The 19,647-nt window shown below is 35.8% G+C and overlaps 3 protein-coding genes across 5 annotated transcripts; 2 read left to right on the forward strand and 1 right to left on the reverse strand.

Moving 5' to 3' along the window:
• The first annotated feature begins 5,375 nt into the window (after positions 1-5,375).
• On the forward strand, positions 5,376-11,692 carry LOC122297300 (inactive protein kinase SELMODRAFT_444075-like). Of its 3 annotated transcripts, XM_043107322.1 has the most exons (8): positions 5,378-5,702; positions 5,830-5,963; positions 7,253-7,347; positions 8,785-9,827; positions 9,979-10,139; positions 10,511-10,587; positions 10,730-11,054; positions 11,218-11,692. In XM_043107322.1, exons 1-8 carry the CDS (start codon positions 5,540-5,542, stop codon positions 11,365-11,367), a joined length of 2,148 nt encoding a protein of 715 aa, XP_042963256.1. In that variant the 5' UTR covers positions 5,378-5,539; the 3' UTR covers positions 11,368-11,692. The 3 variants fall into 3 exon arrangements, with proteins under 3 accessions (XP_042963258.1, XP_042963256.1, XP_042963257.1); XM_043107324.1 differs by lacking the exon at positions 11,218-11,692 and having other exon boundaries at positions 5,376-5,702; positions 10,707-10,894; XM_043107323.1 differs by lacking the exons at positions 5,378-5,702; positions 5,830-5,963 and having other exon boundaries at positions 7,247-7,369.
• An 843-nt stretch (positions 11,693-12,535) lies between these two features.
• LOC122295622 (protein JINGUBANG) lies at positions 12,536-14,595 on the reverse strand. Its single transcript, XM_043104693.1, has one exon. The coding sequence runs from the start codon at positions 14,232-14,234 to the stop codon at positions 12,810-12,812; it is 1,425 nt and encodes a 474-aa protein (XP_042960627.1). The 5' UTR covers positions 14,235-14,595; the 3' UTR covers positions 12,536-12,809.
• Positions 14,596-17,028: 2,433 nt separating this feature from the next.
• Positions 17,029-18,518, forward strand: LOC122296691 (protein SDA1 homolog). The gene is made up of 5 exons (XM_043106494.1): positions 17,029-17,400; positions 17,579-17,749; positions 17,839-17,963; positions 18,054-18,192; positions 18,441-18,518. Exons 1-5 carry the CDS (start codon positions 17,215-17,217, stop codon positions 18,516-18,518), a joined length of 699 nt encoding a protein of 232 aa, XP_042962428.1. The 5' UTR covers positions 17,029-17,214.
• Positions 18,519-19,647: the final 1,129 nt, after the last annotated feature.

Below are 19,647 nucleotides of genomic sequence, written 5' to 3' on the forward strand. Positions count from 1 at the left end.
CCTCGGGTTTCAACAACTTCTGACTTCAATCAGGGGAGAGTAAACTGACATGTGATTATTGGACAGTGCTTCTCCCACACAGGGAAGCCACCCAAATGCCCACCGAAGAGGTAAAAAAATTCTCTTTATTTTGTTTTTGTTTTCAAATATTTTTTATAACACATTAAATTTTAAAAATAAAAAATAAAAATCAGAAATTCACTAAAATCTATTTATCTAATTATTAAGTATAAATAAATAAAATCTCACAGTCGGTGGCCACCATCGGTGGCCACTTTCTGTGGAAGAAGCAATTCTCTTATTTTTATTTTGAATAAAGCCTCTATGCCGCTTAGGTGGTACTATCCAAATGTATCGCTCAGAAAAAAAAAAAAAAAAAAAAAAAAAAAAAAAAAAAATTCTTTTTTTTTTATTTTATTTAATGATTTTAAATATATTAATGTATTTTTTTATTTTTTAAAAATATTTAAATGTATTAAAAAAATGTGAAAAAAAAACAATAGCCTCACCGATTTTATTTTTTGTAAGCGACTTAAGTTTATTTTGTAGATTCAGTTCATAGTTCATAAAAGTTTGTATCCAATTTTTTATTTTAAAGAATAAAAGAGTAATGCGCGCGATAGATACTCCAGTTTTTCTACGTAACTTTTATAAATGGATGCGTCACTAATTAAACACTAAAACTAAAAATTAAATTAAATCAGTATTTATTACATTGGTGATACGTCAACAATCACATAAAAACTATAAAAAAAATTTTAAAAAAAAAATTATAATAAGTTTATATTTTTTCTTTAAGGTCCATTTGGATGTTAAATTGAATTGAAATAACTTGAATTCTTTATTAATAGTAGTGAGTTAAGATAGTAGAGTAAGTTTCGTAAAACTCACCTAATATGACTTTAAATATATTTATATGAAATTGAATGGGTCTCGCTTGTAACAAGGTGTTGAGTTGAAAAATATTGTGAATTCTACGTGTAAAGAAATTTTAAATTGAGATAAATATAATGATTTAAAATAGGATGTTTAGATGTTAGACTTAACTTAAAATTAGACAAAACAGTCCAAATTCTAAAATGGGGCTAAATGAAAATCTCCACCCGACAACTTTCTTAATTAGTGCTATAGTTATATATATTGTCTAGAAAAATTATAAGCAAGAAACCCTTTTCACAATCTTTTAGAATTATATATATTTTAAATAAAGGGTATTTTTGTATAATGAATTATAAGAGCATTATCATTTTTAAAAATTAAAATTATTTTAAAACAAGATTGTGTAAAGAAGTGTGAAAATAAGAAATCTAAAAATTAGAATTCTATTACATACAATCATTTTTTCATAGTTTTTATGCATTTCATTAATGTAATTGACTAAATAAATTATTTTATATTAAGAAAAAGTGTCACATTCAATCATATTAATGAAGTATATAAAAAATACGTAAAATTAATTGTACATAAAAATTTTATAAAAATTATAAAGGATAGTATTTTTTTTATAGAGAAATGATATTTGCAGTCGTGGATGTGCAAGCGGCATGCAGTTATTTTGAAAAAAATGAATTAATATGGGACTTACATAAAAAAAAAGAATTAACTTTTTAATCGTAGATCTTACTCTTTTTCAAAACGATTACACGACGTTTACAATTCTATAACTATATATAACATTACTCTTTTTTATATGGTGGCCGGTAAAACGTTGGTTCCAGGTATATGATCATGACCAAGATTAACCCAAAGAGATTTATGGACGTCATGATCATCATCATCACTATATGGTCCCCATTTAGATTTACAAATTGATACGTCATAATTACCACCATCACATGGTGTTTATGTGACCTGTCGTGACCAAAAACGTTGAGACACTTGTTCGTTTCTCATAGTAGTAGTAATGATGAATGATGTGATTAGTCATCATCACATGATCTCAACCATCCAATAATGGTCATACATCATTTTCATCTCCTGCATCTTAATCTCCCTCCATACATATAAATCAAACACCAAAACAAATGAATTTGTCCATTTCCTTTGCTAGTGCAAATCACCTCAAAAGATTCGCACCCAAGATGTTTTTTGGCAAGAAAATCCCTTAGCAACTTGCTCCTCGTGAGTTGGGATGCTCCAAATCATCTGTTTAAGGGTACATTTGAGTACTAAGTTGATTTTAGATAATCTGAATTGATCAGTAGGATTTTATAAATCTCATTAAAATGTATTTAAATATACGAAATAAGTTGATATATATATTTTGAATATATGAAATAAGTTTAATTTTGTTAAACTTTTTATAAGAATTAGAAAAAATAATAAGTCTCATTACTAATTGGTTTGAAATGTATTTGACAACCACACATACCTAAAACTTGTACAAGATAGTGGGCTTCACCACTATCTTATCAATACTTGAAAATATGTTTAGCCAAGTCGTGAAAAATCTTAGACTTTCTGCTTTCTATACAAATTTGAGAAATGTGCTTATTGTCTTAATATATATATATATATATATTGAATATTACTTTTATGCCCTTCTATTTTGTCTCCTTATTTTGACCGTTCATGTATTTAATTTTTTTTTTTACTTATTAATTAAGAAAATGTCTATTGGTATATTGATTTTTTTTTATTTTATGAAAATGTTTAAAAATGTTAAAAAATGTGAAAGAAAAATTAAAAAAACAATAAAAAAGTGAGTTTTGGCTAGGGGGCACATCTAGCCATCACTACTAGGCCACACCCTAACAACACTTTTTTAAAAAAAAAAAAAATCTTATCACACTTATGATATAATTTATTTGAAAATGTGTGATTCGATGATGACCAAGTTTAGAATGAAAAGTACGTAGTGTTATCCTAAAAAGAAATATTTTAGCCGTAAAGAGAATTCTCAAAACTAAACACACAAGGTTTTTTTTTTTAAAGTAAAACATTGTTCATTTATTCATATAATGGACAATTACAACTTGTGACCTGAAAATTACAAGTCAAATTCTTACTTTTCTAGCTTCTCAAGTCAAATTCCTTTGTGGCTAACAAAGTCTTGTTCAACATTTCCAGACTAATCATATGAGATATAGATCTTTGTCATAGCTCAATGTCTAAGACAGCACACAAAGCTCCCCCTTCCCTAAAGTGGAGCACAAAACTCTACGGACCTTTGGTCTTAGAGATAATATTTTCTATTTTTTGACTTTTTTTTTTTTAACTAATACAACTTAAAACAAAGGAAATAACGAAAAATTACATGAAAAACTGAAAAAGAAAAAGAAAAAGAAAACACACACACGCAGAAAACACAAAAATTGAGTCTGGGAAAATGCCCAGCAGTAGATCTGAACGAGCCTGAGGCTTGATCGCTGAACATGGTGGCTAAAATACTCTCTAGACATAGGCGCATGGACTTCATGTGCCGAATTCAACACGCGCTTGTGGTTCACGCAACTCCCCTTTCAGCGAACTTCTTCCCCCCATCTAATAGATCATCTCCTTAGGAATCTTGTGGGATTGTCTCCTTGGAAATCTTGTGGTGGGGTGTGTATTGGTAGCTAGGGGCCAGAGAGCTTCAAATCGGCATTTTCATCTTTCTCGACTTGAAAAAATTTTTTAAAAAAAAAAAAAGAAGAAGAAGAAAACAAAAGAAAACAAAGAAAAAAGAGGGAGAAAGAAGAAAACAAAGGGGGGAGGAGGGAGGAAGGAGATTAGCACTGGGGTTTTTTCTTAGAGAGTGTTGAAACTTCTCTCTCTAAGCCACGGGTTGTAACTTTTATTATAAAGTAAATTTAACATATTGTATAAAATTATGTCAATTTGTAGGTTTATTTTTATGCGATCTCTTTATAGCTATAGTACTTATATATCCTAAAATCATTATAATTTACAAAAACATTCGGCAGATTTTTTTCTTTTTCTTTTTTTATTGTATGTACTCTTGTTACGTTTATAGTCCCTCTATCTCTAGTTGAAAAAAAAGCCACATTTGAATATAAGAAATATTTCATATAATCTCATTATTATAATTTTTCTAAATTTTTACACAAAATATAATAAATAATTCAATTTTTTCAAATCTCAAAATAATAATAATATTAAAAAATAATATTATAACAATATTTTATTCAACTTTTATCTCAACTCATCTCAATTTACTATTTAAACTACAGCTAAAATCTAGCTACCATACAAACCGATAACAATGTTACTCGATTAACATTATTTGATTGAAGTTTCCTTAAATTTTATATAGATTTGGATATCCAAATCTTGCTTTTTGCTTCCTCTCCCAACCAATCAAAGCTATAGTTATAATTGCTTCATGAAATAGAAGTTTATGACATTAAGAAAACGAGAATAAAAGAAATACTTTATTCTCTCAATAGATATTAATTCAAAGGGCCTACGTACGGTCCTACCTCACTTGTCTCCTCCCGTTCACGTTTCTTACGGCCAACAACTCGGCATTTTGTCGGAACACTATATATTTACGTGCAATCGTGGACGATACCCTCTTCACATTTAAAATTTAATTTTAAATTTTTCTTACCTATAAAGTCTTATCATATTATCAGTTTGGAAAGTACTATATCATAGGCACCAACTTGTAAGTATAATCACTCTATAATTAATGTGAAAAAATGCTACCTTGTTATTTCAGGTATACTGTTCATTTTGTCTAATTGACGTCGTACCACATGCATTTATTAAAAAAAATAAAATATTCAAAATAAAATTATGTTTTTAGTTTTTTTAAAACCACGTCAGACGACATAATTTCCTAAAAATGAGGAATGAACAGTATAACTTAAGCGGTATAGTAGCATTTCTCTAAACAAATATAAATTATTGTTTAGTCATAATCTAAAGATTTATTTATCATCATATTTATCACCATCTTCTTATATTCACTGACGTGATATTAAATAATAGGCCTAAGTGACACATAATAAATAATTTTTAATTATTTAATATCACATCATAAAATAATAAAAAGATGATAATAAAAAAAAATGATAAATAGTATTACTCAATCTTATTTGAAGGTAGATTGTTTTTCAATTAACAATAAAATTACTATAGCCTTATTATAATAGAGTTGTGAAGTATACACCTGTCATTCTTGAAAAAAAATAAAGTTTATTATTAATAAATTAGTTTTTTTCTTATAAATTTTATATTTATTTATTTTTTTAACTAATTACACGATATTTTTACACTATAAATATCATTTCTTATTAATATACATTAACTTTGTATATTTTTCTTTGCCTAAAGAATCTAAAGAAATTTGGGAAGATGTAAGAAATTCCATCAATGGGCCCCATGATGAAACTTAAAAAGAACGGGCCCAAACCATCTACTTTAACTGCAATCAATCAATACAACAAAAAGCGTATGAAGTTCCCATTTTCAGTCGAAACACACCCGACGCGAGACAAGCAGTTTGAAGTTCTCAAACGTTCAAGAGGAAAGCTCCTGATTTTAATGGTGGATTGAAGCACCGGTGCCGTGAGTCGTGACGTTCCCTGAATAAATGGAAGGGAGCGAAAGGCAAAGCAACACCGCCGCCAAAGTAGTAGTCGCCGTGAAAGCCGAGAGGGTGATCTCCAAAAGCGCACTGGCTTGGGCTCTCACTCACGTCGTTCATCCCGGAGACGGCATTACCTTGCTCGCCATATTTCCCGCTGAGAAAAACGGTAATTTCGCCATCCCTTTGAAACGTAATTATGAGTGTAAATTTGTGTTGACTTCTTTGCTAATTTCCTTTCACTTCTTACGGTGGAATTGGTCATCGATCGCTGACGAATTGATTTGTGTACTCAGGAAGGAGATTCTGGAACATACCGTTCTTCGCCGGAGACTGTGCGGGCGGTCAACGGGAAGAGTTACCGGATCGAATTTACCAGATCTCCGAGTCGTGTTCTCAAATGGCGCTTCAGCTCCACAACCACATCGAGGTGATTCCTTTCGTAATTACGAAATTACCACTTACCGCCCTTCTTTTTCAACGGACTCGTTACTGTCAAGACTGTTTATACGCGAATGAAACGACGTAGTTTCAGTTGGTTTGATGATCAGACAAAACCACGTGGTTTTGCCTTGCATCCTAAGTCTTTGACCTGGCATTATCTGTTGGACAGAGTTTTTCTTCGACTAGGGGTTTCAGAAATTCCTCCAAATTAATCTTATTTTAATTATTATAAAAACATATAGATCTCTCGTCGAGGAATGCATGAAAGGTTAATAGGCAAGATTAATTACACGATTTCCGTACATGATTTTTTATTGTTTTCTCCCTGAGCTTCTTATCTAAAATTGTAACACATCATTCATGTGATATAATTTTATTTAAAAAATAAATTTTAAAATTTAAATCTTATCGATTAAATATAATCATTTAAAAGTTAATCGTATTTGATACATGAGGAAAGCATGAATGATCATTTTAAAGGGTTGTCTCTGACAAATGATCATTGAGATGTCGGAGCCTAGAAGATTTTGAATCTGTTTCTAGTGGCTGTAAAGAGATGATAATTCTGAGGGCCAGCTTTGAAATGAAGATCGGCATGTGCTCTAGTATGTTAGCCAAAGCTCCATAAATTGGACTGGTCCAAGAAACTCAAAAAAGAAAAGAAAAGTTCAATGGCCTACCCCATGCATGAATCTGATCTTTACGTTATTTTATCTCTTTTTCCTTTTGCTTTATGAGTAAGCATATTGTTGAGATCTTCTATAGTTTCTTTATTCAAATAGTTTTTATAGTTAAAAAAATAGACGTAAAAAGTATTTATACGGTGACCGACAACAATTGTTTGTACATTCCACTAAGAAACAAACGCGACTAGCTAGGCTGTACAATGTACATTCCCTTGATCTGCTTTCTTTTCTTTTTTTCTTTCTTATCTTTCTTTCCTTTGCGTAACTTTTTCTTTTTGCCGCTACGCTGTCCTATCTTACATACTAGAAATTAACCAGGTATTTTCAAAAAAAAAGAAAAAGAAAAGTACTTACCAGCTAGCTGTGGTACCAATGGGTTCGGCTTTTCCTTTTTGGTACAAAATATTGAGTATAGAAAATAAAAACTACAGAAAAAAGTAAAATTATATTTCTTTTTCTTTTCAAAAAATAAAAAATGATATTCCATGCATTTCCCAGAAACCGTGCAATATGCATTTACAAAGAGGAAAAAAAAAACTCTGCTAGTGGATTTCGTGTCAATTTTTGAACGCTGAAACTTGATTTGCAGGTCAGACTCAGGATCAAGGTCGTGGCAAGCTCGCCTGGCGGGGCCGTGGTAGCTGAAGCAAAGAGCAATGGCGTCAACTGGGTCGTACTGGACAAGTAATTTAACATAAAATAACAAGTATATTATTTCTCATTTCTGAGCTATTAATTTTCTGGCTGATCACCATTCATTTTCGCTCTTATGATAACTGGACAGGACAGCCCCTATTAAATCATTAACTCTAAGTTGGTAAATTGTCTCGATCATTTTCTTTTGCTACCTCCGAGATATCGTTGCAACATTTTTCGCCTATATGCCGAAAAATAGGTCAATGTTTTGCATGTCAATACGGCCTAGGCATATGCCCATATGTAGCTCCAAAACAGATGGCCTTATTTTTGTTACCATACTCATTGTACTTGTTTCAATTCGTACAGAGCTATTTCTTAGCTTTTAAACATATAGAATTAATCTGGTTAAGCCTTCTAGTTCTTTCTCGAACCTTAGCAGCTATTCCATGGATATTTTTTGACATAATTCTGCATGAATGGCAGCATTTTTCACATCTATCTGCTGTCGTTCACATGATTTACTGCTGCCAACGCTAGCAAGACACGGCTACAATTATTTGCTATGGGACCAAAAGTTTTATATATAATAATCCAAGTCATACTGTTGAGAGAAACCCTGAACAACTAGTTGTGCTGTGTGCCTCTCAATCAATCAATCCGGACAAGTCTTCATTTTTCGACACATGAACAGGAAATTAATTGGTTTGATTGTCACCATCGTAGAATAGTACTAACCAAATCTGGGCTTATACTACTCGATCTAAAAGATCAGTCAAGGTTATGATTAGAGTCTCTGAAAATCATTATTAATTGTAAGATTTATCATTTCCAAGCAACATGAGATCTCTTAAGCCACCCCCTCTCATACTAAACGGCTATCACATAGAAGCTGTTAAATTGGAGCTGATATTTGTGCACTAACCTTGTTGTACCGACTATTGTGCTACACAATGAAGCTCAAGACTTCTTCGTAGGTGTAACCGAGCGCAGTTTTTGTCCTAAGCATGAGTGACGTCTAGTGGTGTCTGTGGGTGTTATTCAAGTGTCCCTGAGTCGTTTGAGTTTCTGTCCATCATAAGAGTTGTGTGTGAGTTCTTGTTCTTATTAATTTTCTTGTTAGTGTTTGACAATCACAGTTGGATCATATAGTAACTTTTATTGTAACTTTTTTCTTACTCCGATTGTGCTATCTTATGCTGTAGTTTACAGTGAATCAACTAGAACTACTTTCTTCTTTTGATAAGTGAATCAGCTAAAAACACCTCGTGCAAACAGATGGAGATAGTCAATATCCTGTTGTATGTTGCAATGTATTAGCAGTCTTTATAACTTCACACATTTACTTGTTTTATGAATCAATGAACCATACAAATTCATCTACTTGTCTTGCTTTTTGCATCTTACTATTTTTTTTGAAGTCTTATGTTTCTAAAATAGTTAGAATGGTCTGAGAAAATAGTCACAACCTGGGTTTTGAAACAGAAAATTGAAACAAGAGCTGAAGCATTGCATGGAGGAACTATGCTGCAATGTTGTAGTAATGAAGGGTCCTCAGCCAAAAGTCCTTAGGCTTAATTTAGGCTGCTCAGATGAGCTCCAAACCCCCTTCTTTTCTGCTGCTTCTTCACCAGGAAGAGATGTTGGGAAGTCGCAAAGCCGTAGGATGAAGCATGCTACTCCACTAACCAGCCCTGAAGAGGTAACTAGTTCCTACACAAGAACCACCGGGAAAGCTTCAGTGTCAAATTGTGACACGGCAACCTCTCTTTTCCTCATCTACGGACAAAATCCTCTGTTTGAAGGACAACACAATGGAATCCACAAACCAAGTGATGAGCAAAGAAACTTGAATGACCCACTCACAGCACTTGAATTGGACAGACAAAAGCTTACCTCTCCATTGAAACCCCCAACATCATCTGTAGCTAGGAATCAGAAGAGTGAATTTTGGATTCCTGAAAACCACTTTGATGATCAAAAGCTCATATCAGGAAATTATATAAATACTACCAAAATTTCTTCCAAAACTACACTTGATAAGTTTGAAGGTTATGATAAAGATTTGGGGACAAATAGGTTCAGGACCAACCAAACCAATAAGAGAGAATACACCATTAACTCAAACATCAGGGATGCTGTTTCTTTAGGCAGAATTTCCTCAACACCTCCTCCTTTATGCCCACTGTGTCAACACAAAGCACCAGCTTTTGGAAAACCTCCGATACAGTTCTCTTACAAAGAGCTGGAGGAAGCTACAAATGGATTCTCAGATATAAATTTCTTGGCAGAAAGTGGTTTAAGCGTGGTTCACAGAGGCAAGTTCAGAGATGGCCTTGTTGTTGCAGTGAAGCAGTTAAAGTTTGGTGGCTCCGAATCAGATGCTGATTTCTGTAGGGAAGTGAGGGTATTGAGCTGTGCACAACACAGGAATGTTGCATTACTGATTGGGTTCTGTATTGAGGGAAAGAAGAGGGTTTTGGTTTACGAGTACATATGCAATGGATCCTTGGACTTGCATTTACATGGTATAATCTATTTTTCCTTTGAATCCCATGCACTTTGTAAACTTTCTATATTGATACAATATGGGTTTTAATTAAGGTTGTGGTCAAGATATTTTACTGATCATACTTATCAAAAAAAAGATATTTTACTGATCATTTCTGTTATTGACAGGTAACCACATAACCCGACTAGATTGGCACTCACGGTTAAAGATAGCAATAGGGGCAGCACGAGGATTACGATATCTTCACGAGGACTGTCGAGTGGGCTGTATAGCACACAAAGATCTGCGACCGAACAATATCCTCCTAACTCACGAATTTGAGCCTCTGGTACTTAAACTATAACCTGGACATTTAGGAACTCGAGGTTTTTTCACTTTGAAGATAATTAAGATGATTCAGCCATTGAATTTAATCTGCAGCTGTCTGCTATATTTTGTGTATTACTATACCTCCTTTTCTTAACCTGCAGTTCAAGCAGCAAAAAAAGGCAAATATATTGTGCCATGATACATTATTTTTACCTTTGTGGACAGTATCAACTATTTCCGTTCTGTAAATTTGGTATCAAATTTGAAAGTGATGCTGCATTATGGTAGAGTTTCCCTAGGAATTGCAAGTAGCTATACTAAATCTCATCTTAGCTCTTTTATTGTTTTCAGAATATGCCTTTTTCATTCTAATCTATTTATTATTATTAGGTTGCTGATTTTGGGCTTGCTAGGTGGCATGCTGACTGGGATATCTCTAATGAGGATCAAGTAATTGGAACTTCAGGGTATCCTTCTGAAATAAATTCAATAAATTGTTTATAAAATTATAATCAGTACCCTCAAGCTAGACGCACTCAATATTTGTATAGAAAGTATTAACATACAATTAAATCTGATTATTCAGAGATGATGACTTTTTCGAACCAGGTATCTTGCTCCAGAATACGTAGATGGTGGACAAATCACACATAAAGTCGATGTTTATGCATTTGGAGTGATTTTGTTAGAGCTAATGACAGGTAAAAGAATCAATGAGCTGCAACATGTCAAGGAGCAGCAGTTTCTGTCTGAATGGTTCCACCCTCTCGCCGCATTAGAACCAAGCCATGTTATAGCAAATAATTATCAATTACTGGATCCATGCTTAGCCTGTGAGCAATCCCTTGACATCCCTCGTCAACTGGAGGCAATGGGCCGTGCTGCCTCCTTGTGTCTACGTCAAGATCCCGAATCCCGACCGCCAATGTCGAAGGTTTCTTAGCGCCCCCCCCCCCCCCCCCCCCCCCCCCTCTTCTCTCTCTCTCTCTCTCTCTCCAATTGATTCGATTCGAAATCTCTTTTCCTTGATGTTTTGTGAATATCTTCATGATTGTATGAAAATTCAGGTTGTTTGATACATTTCTATTTATTTATAGGTCCTAAGAGTGCTAGAAGGAGGAGATCTACTTGTTCCTATGGGTTTAGACTTGAACACCGTCGGTAGCCAGAGTGGCCATATGAGTGGTCTCAACTCATGCAGACAACCTGAAGTGAGGAGAAACCATTCTCGTAAGCTCTCACATTGAGAAATTGATTGGCTTTCGGACGAGACATGTATAGTTCTGAAATAGGAGTGGTTTTGACATTAATTAACGGTGAGTTGGCTGCATAGAGCGCGCAAAATTATCTTCATTTGTTTCCGGATCACTTTTTTTTTTTTAAACTGCCTATCTATTAATGTTGTTTCATCTTTGATTGTTTTAAGTTTTAATTTAAGTCCTATCCAAGTGTCAGATTTTTTCATTTTTTTAGGATCAATTCACATATTCTTCACGTTTCATGTAAACCCTTGAAGTTTGTACGTACACTTTTTTGTTAAAATGGTTTCTCGGTACATGTTTGCTTCACCAATATATGGTTCCCTTTTTCAATCGTTCAAGTAATGCGCTAGGTACAAGTTTTAGATCATGTACAAGCCTCGCGTACGCTCTTTGTATAAAGATGGATCCGGCCACTAGAATAAAATGATTGTTTTTATACTTTCACTTGCATACATAACTAGATGGTGTAAACGGGATGAGTTAGAGCGAATATTGGATTGTCAAGCTCTGTTCATTTAATTTTTATTTGAACATGCGTTACAAAAAAATAGATTTTTGTGACTAATTTATTATAACAAAAATATGGTTACGAATAGGTTTTTCGTTACAATAAATTGATCACAAGAATCTATTTTTCTTGTAGTAACAAATTAAACTCGAGTTAATTGCCACGTTATATTTTATATTCAAGAGCAGAGATAATTCACGAACTATTTAATTTTGATAAACTTAATTATATAATAACTTTATACCCAAATTTTGTAAAAGTAAGCAACCTTTTTACTAGCTCGTTCTTGCACCGTTCCCTCTCACCTTGTGCAAACTAGGGTCATGTTTGGATTAAAAAAAAAATCTCATTTTATTTATCTCATCATTATAATTTTTTCAAATTTTCACTTGAAATATAATAAATAATTTAATTTTTTCAAATTTCAAAATAAGAATAATATCAAAAAATAATATTTTATTTATTTTTTATTTTTTATTTAAAACTATCTCATCTTATTTTATCTCAGAATCGAAACCAGACAATGAAATTGATTAAAAGCCAAAGAAAAATTAGACAAAGTAATCTTCTTCACAAAACATGCATCACTAACAATTTGGGTCACACAAAACCTTACAAAAAAGAAAAAAAAAAACAATTAAGCTCACAAAAGGAAAACGCTAACAATCAAGAATAAATATATTACATAAAAGGGGGTTTTTTTTCATGACATTTTATTCCTATTCTTAATTAATTCATTCCCAATTAACACAAATCTCATTTCAAAATAAAATCTCCAGCTCTCACATCCCTCAAACCCAAACATCCTAGACGCCTCCTCCCTTATATATTCTTAGGTACACGTGTCATCAAGTTGCAGATATGTTTTAGACAGATTGACGGAAATAGGCCCAAGAACGTCATGATCATGGGGATCAGGTCACTGCCTCCTCCTGTTCCCGCCTGCTCTGCCCGCGGACAAACTCCCCTCGCATGCAAACGAGTCGGCATCGGAAACCAGACGTTGCTGATGCCTCACCGCAGTTTGATTAAGGTCCGGCGCCAGCTCCGACACGCTCCAAACCTTCACTGACTTGTCGAGACTCCCACTGTACACAATCCACCGTGGGTCACCATCGGTGGACAGCTCTCGATCCTCCTCCAGAGCCAAGCACTTCACCGGACCTTGATGTCCTGTTAAGACCGAGAGGCAGGTGTGAATCGTGCCGTCCCTCCTCCATACGCATATGCTCTTGTCCGCAGAGCCGGTGAGCACCAGATTTCCGGCCGCTGAGAGGCAGAGGACGGCCAGTTTGTGACCCCTGAGGACTCCCCCGTGCGATAACTGCTTGTCCTCGCGCTCCCAGAAATTTACCAACCCGTCGGAGGAACCGCAGTACACCACCGAACCGGAAGTGTTCACGGCCAGCGCTGTCACCGCACACTCCTGCTCCAGAAGCGTTTGTTGGAGAGCGTGCTTCGTGGATTTCCCCTTTTCCTGTCTCCGCCACACCTTGACAGTCCCGTCGGCTGAGCCGGTGAAGACCAAGGCCCCCGAGCTGGCCACCACGGAATTCACGGCGTCGTTGTGGGCGCTGATGGATTCGAGGCACTTGGAGTCGGCCATTCTCCAAACCTTCAAGGTCCTGTCCCAGGAAGCTGAATACAAGAGCTGTTTGTCCTCACTCAAACTCAGACAAGACACAGCATCGGTGTGCTTAATCCAGAGAGCAGTCCGATGTCGTCGCACCTCCACATAATTGCTCGGTTTGATGGAGCACTTGAAGATCTCCATCAACGTGGGCAACGTCCCCGAGCGCTTGTGAATGCTAGGGTTCCTCGGGGAGACCTTCCACACGCGTATCTTCCCGTCTTGGTGACCCGTGAAGATCTTCTCGCCAGAGATTATAATCGCCTTAACCAACCCACTATTAGATTTGAACCCCGTGAATTCCTTGAGATTCTTCCACACTCGAATGTTCTTGCTGTCAGAACCGGTGTACAAAAGATCCCCGGAAGCTGCCAAGGAATAAATATGGCCTTCTTCGCGTATGAGCGAACCAATGAGACCATTCTGGGGGAGATGCTCATCAAACTGCGACCATGGAGATTTGGCGAACGGAGAAGTCTGGTTCCAGGGTGACATAGTCATGGGAGAACCCTCACCGCTCATCCTGCCGGGGTCGTAGCATCCGGCGGCCATGGTCAAGGAAGCGCTGCTATTACGCAATGGGAAATCCTCGTGGTTTCCCGTCATGGGAAGGTTTGGATCAGAATACATGACGTTAGCGTATTCCCCAGTCGACGGAATGTCATTCGTCTCGACAAACATCATCGTACCTCCTCCTGATCTTTCTCCTCTCATTGCAAACTCTCACATCAAAGAAAGCAAAACAAAAACAAAAGAAAAACGAATATATGAAAGATCTCAGCTTCAAAGATTTATGATCGTTATATATATAAGAGCAGATGAAGAAGCGGAAGAGGCTAAAGATATGAAACAACCAAAGGGGAAATAAGAGTAGAGGAGTATATATATAAATTTACGAATATATAGACCAGGAAAAAACAACGGTAGGGAAGTTTAGGCCAGTGGGATGAAGGCATGTGCCCAAAGCTAGACCAGAGAGACATATGGTTTTAATTACAACAGAACCTGTTTTACTTTAATTAGTATGGATGGATGTTACAATTGTGCGGTTCTTGCTGTACATAATGCTATTTTCGGATAAATTAAGTTGTGAATTTCACAATCTCTTTGAGACTTCAAACAAACAGTGGTGTGATTTTCATGTAGGTTATAAGAAGGTGTTCGCCGATTCGGTTACTTTCCCTAATTCGTAACGTACGTAGTATAATTCATGCTGTTAACGGACAGCAAGTTTAAAATATATGTCTCTCCCTCTTTCAAATATAGAAAGTATTTGAAATAGAAAATCATAGGTATTGTAGTTTGTATGCATGCATGCATGCATGTATAATCTTAATTAATGCAGCTAGCATAAGATCATGATCGGGTTCTCGATCTGAAAATAATGGCCTCAAGCTAGCTAGCTAGCTAACAAAAGAGCAAGTTAACATGAATCACGTTTCATGCACTTTGGATCACAAACTGCAGTTGAATTCAAACGGCACCAGTTTGTGTGGCTTATGCGTTTCTAGGTTGCATGGATATCACGTACGTATATGATTTGTACAAGAAAATCAACAGGGACCTCAAACGTCAATTGCAGCCAGCAGAATGAATTGTAAGCTAGGGCACTGACCCTAGTTAGCTAGCTCCTCATCTTATGAAGTACGCACGTACGTACGTACACTACAACATAAACGACCTGTTGCTACCAATTTTTTTTCAACAACTTATAACTTGCCGTAAATCATTATTTTTATCCACAAGATTAATGTTTCCAAAAAAAATAAAGATGCAATCGTGGCTAAAACCCATTTTTTCAGCAAAAAATGTTGTCACAAATATTTTCTGACCAAAAAAGTTAATTTCGACACTTTCTTAAAATTTTACAACAGCATCCAATTGCCACTAATTTTAATTGAGTTAAATTTAAATATTTACTGCGATTTACTAACCACACAAAAGTTCAAATCTTCTTCCCTTTATTTTTCTCCCTCTCCGGTCTCCCCCGATAGTCTCCATCCTTTTATTTCTTATTCCCCCTTTATCTTCTTCTTTCCCCAACCCGTAACCTATTTCCCCTTCCTGCGCAGAGACCCCCAAGCCCCCTGCCCGTGACCCTACCTTGTCTTTCCCCCTCCCCGTCTCTCGCACCGACCACCGCCCGCGACCATAGAGCTGCGGTGAGCGCGCAGTAGCCATCTCGAGCACACGGTTTTTAGTCCCCCTTTTTCTTCTTCTTTCCCCAACCCGTACCCTGTTCCCCTTCCTGCGCAAACACCCCCAATGAACCTACCAGTGACGCTGCCTTGTCTTCCCCCCTCCCCGTCTCTCGCACTGACCACTGCCAGCTACCATAGAGCCGCCATGAGCAGTAGCCGCCTCGAGCAGACACACGAGGGTGTCACCTTTGAACGCTGCCCATAACCTCTCTCTCTCTCATCCCTATTCGTTGCAGTTGTTGTGCCGCCAACCCAGTTGCCCAATTCAGTCTTCCCCGTCGTGCACCATCGCGGATTTAGGAACCGTCGTAAGTCGCCCCTTATTCTCACTATTGATTTCACTGTATTCACTGCAACGAAATTTGGGTATGAAAGTCCGAGCATTAGTTTTGTATTTATACTGTTGTTTTCGTGACTTGTACATTAGTACCATTTGGAAAGTTGCTTTGGTTCTGGTTGTGTAAGAAACATTAGAGTTTTGACTTCTTAGTTACATTGATGTGTAATAGCCTGTGATTTGGGGTGTTGTGGGCGGAGAAAACTCGGTAGTGTGGCTGTTTGGGTTGCTATATGGATTGTGTGAGATGTGGGGTGTTGCTGGTTGTGGTATTGTTGGTGAAGAAGATTTGACTGCGTGGCCTAATTCATGAAATATTAGGCACATTTTATGATTATGTATCTTAGCATGGCCTAATTGCTTTATGTATATGTAACTGGTTAACTTATACTGTCATATTTGGTATAGGGTCTAGACCTTTAGCGTTAGTATGACCTCAAAAGTGATAGTTAGATGTCATTTTTGTAGTTACTTATCACTTAAAAGGTTGGGTTGTTATGGTTACCCCGAACAATTTTTTTATATGTTTCAGTTCTAATTGTATCTTGAACATTGGGTTTTGTGTTACTTAGAAATATTGAAGCTTTACTCACTAAATACCTGTGTGAACATTTTGTTTGGTCATGAGTTAATTTTGATTATTAGTTATATTCATTTTGGTGGTTCAAATATCTACTGTGCTACCACTTGGATCAGTACCTCGGTTTTAGGGTAGATTGAAGGTTCAAATGTGGGATTTTCTCTTGGATAAAGATGGTAATTTTTGGGTCTTCCTCATTCTCATATGGGGTGTCACATTTTGGGTTAACTATAAAAGGTAGAAATAATTTATGGATTTTATATTGTTAGTTTTTTATAATTTATATGTTTAAATTATTAATATACGTTTAAAATTTATAATTTTATAAATTAGATCCTATCTTGTATTTTCATTGTATCTAACTTTTATTTTATTTTATTTTAGCTTTGAGTAGGGTTTGAGGCTTTGAGCCTCCTTTCTAGGGCTTATCTTTCTTCACTTTACAGCCCCCAAAAACCCAAGCCTATTAACTTTTCTCAATCGTAAAACCAAAATCTCATGGCTTCTCAGCGGCCCGGTGTTTCTCTTCAGCCACTCTCAGCGTCGTGACGTAGTTCCGATAGGCTTAGCCTTCCAATGCTTCAATCCAAGATGAAGTCCGATAGGGCCATGCTCTTAGCCCATGTCACACCTTTTTATCCTCATCACCTTGCCGACTTCCCCAAGCAACTCTCCCATTTCCTAGCCTCCTCCGCATGTTCGCTACCCTCGAGTTTGAGATGTCATATCGTTCAATCGCTCATTTTCCTTGCTAATAGGAAGGTAATATCGCTAAATCTCACAAAGGAAAAATAAAAATTGATGTGATTTTTATTTTATACGGAGCTTTTTCATATTGAATTTGGCATATTTTGTTGTTTTACTTTAGATGGTTGATATTGGGGACACCTTAGCTTTGTTCATGGTATTGAATTTGGCATATTTCGTTGTTTTACTTTAGATGGTTGATATTGGGGACATCCTAGCTTTGTTCATGGAGCTACAAACTATGGGTGATGGGGCTTTAAGAAAATTGGCGTTCTCTCATGTTGTTCATAGCATCAGGCAAATGAATCAGAAGCATAAGAACAAGAATCGTCCACTTCAAAATATCTTCTTTTCACTGCTTCAGGTTTGTATTAGTAATTTTTTTGCCTAATCAATGAGCAAAGCTTCATCGGAGTGATAATTGATTTTTATATTTTGTAAATTTTTTGATAGCAAGAGGATGAAGCAAAATCCAAGAGATCGCATATCACCCTATGTGAGCTTCACCGAGGAAGAGTTTGGTTCGATGATAGAACTGCAGATGCAATTTGTACTGCATGTTTTCATTCTTCATCAAGGTATATGAGTATTGTCTTTTTGTTGGTAATTATGGGTAATTTATAATCTTTGAACATTTGAAAATCACAACCTGCATTTGAATTACTTAGGATCATGATTGATGCTCTGTCATTTCTCCTTGATTATGAGAAGATTCAAGACAACGATGATAGTGATGCTTCGAGCAGTGAAGATGACTTGAGTCCTCAAGTGCCTCGAGCTGTCCTTTGTAAAGAGGCTGTTTATAAGGTTGGTTGTAGATTTCACTAGGTTGTTCAGATTAACCCAATATATTTTAGGAGTACTTTGGGATGGAATTTACAATTCCACTCCTGCCCAAGAAAATTACCTCCCACTGCAGGGACAGCTGTTGGGTAATGAAGTAAATATTTTTTTGTTTGCGTTTAGAGCAGTAGATATTTTGAGAAGTCATTTGGAAAAATTTTAAAATTCTTTTAAGAATACAACACTTCATGGGTATCTTGTATTGACTACAGGCACACCATAAAGGAACAGTTTCGAGCAAGAAGAAAAAGCAAGCGAACATACAGCATGCAATTCCTAGCATGCTTTAGATAGCAACGCTTATCATCAGAAAAAAACAACCTCAAACTATTATTCCCCTCTTAGCCATCTTAGGGATGCACAGGTTCTTATGTTTTTTCATTATCTTCTATCCAATTAAGGGAGTCTGTAAATTTTTAAGGATGCTCAGTTAGATTTGTTGTAAGATAGGGTAAAGCAAAGAGGATGGTAATCATGTAGTTTTAAACCTGGACAGCAAAAACAGGGGAACTAGTATGTGTACCTGCCACATAATAGGGAATCTGGAAGGACTTATTCTTACAATTTTCTTACCTGGGTTTTGGGAAACCTATTTCTATGGATAATGGTGAAGGAAACTTGAAAGAACAAGGCTGCAGAGGGGTGGCAAAGAAGAAACTCTGGATTGAACCTTTACTAGAGTGGCTGTTACTTCTAGAGATTTTTCTCCAATAATTTTTCTTTTTGATAAGATGTTTACTTCCTAGGGTGGCATAAGAGGGGCGGCAGCAGGGGTTAGGTTGAAAGCTTCATTCCTCTAGGTTTTATGATTTTAGCATATTTAGCAGCAGCTGTAGGGTTTTTCATGGCTTAACTGGTGACATAGTGAGGAATTCCTGGTCTGGACAACTTTCTTCTAAGCTTTCCTTGAGTATTGTTGACTTTCCTTTTGATGATGATTACCAAAAATGTTCTTGATGAACTACATGACACATAAAATACTTAATTAAGACCAAGATCAAAGATTTAAGCAAATATAAGAAGCTTCAGGTTGCTGAAAATAGTTGACGCATAATTGCAGAAATATGAAGATATCTTCATTTCTTAAACAACTATAGCCCTTTTCTCCTTTGTTTCCCTGCTTCTTTCCAAGATCTAGAAGGAGTTGTATATGTAATTCAACATGCATAAATTATAACAATGGTAGGAATTGCTTGTCTGCTTGATATGGATTATTTTTTGTTGAATCTGGAGTTATACAAAGAGCCAAGAGCAGAAATTTTCATTCTTTTGGTCAATTAGCTTGCTTTATTTTTTTGGCATCATCCAAGAATATCTTCCAAATAATAAAGTATTTTTGTATGCCATCTATTGAGTAGTCCAACTCCAAATGTCTCATTAACATTCTGCCAAAAAACAGATGCAGGTTCTATGACTTTT

This window comes from Carya illinoinensis, chromosome 15, assembly GCF_018687715.1.
Source record: "Carya illinoinensis cultivar Pawnee chromosome 15, C.illinoinensisPawnee_v1, whole genome shotgun sequence".
Taxonomy (NCBI): Eukaryota; Viridiplantae; Streptophyta; class Magnoliopsida; order Fagales; family Juglandaceae; genus Carya; species Carya illinoinensis.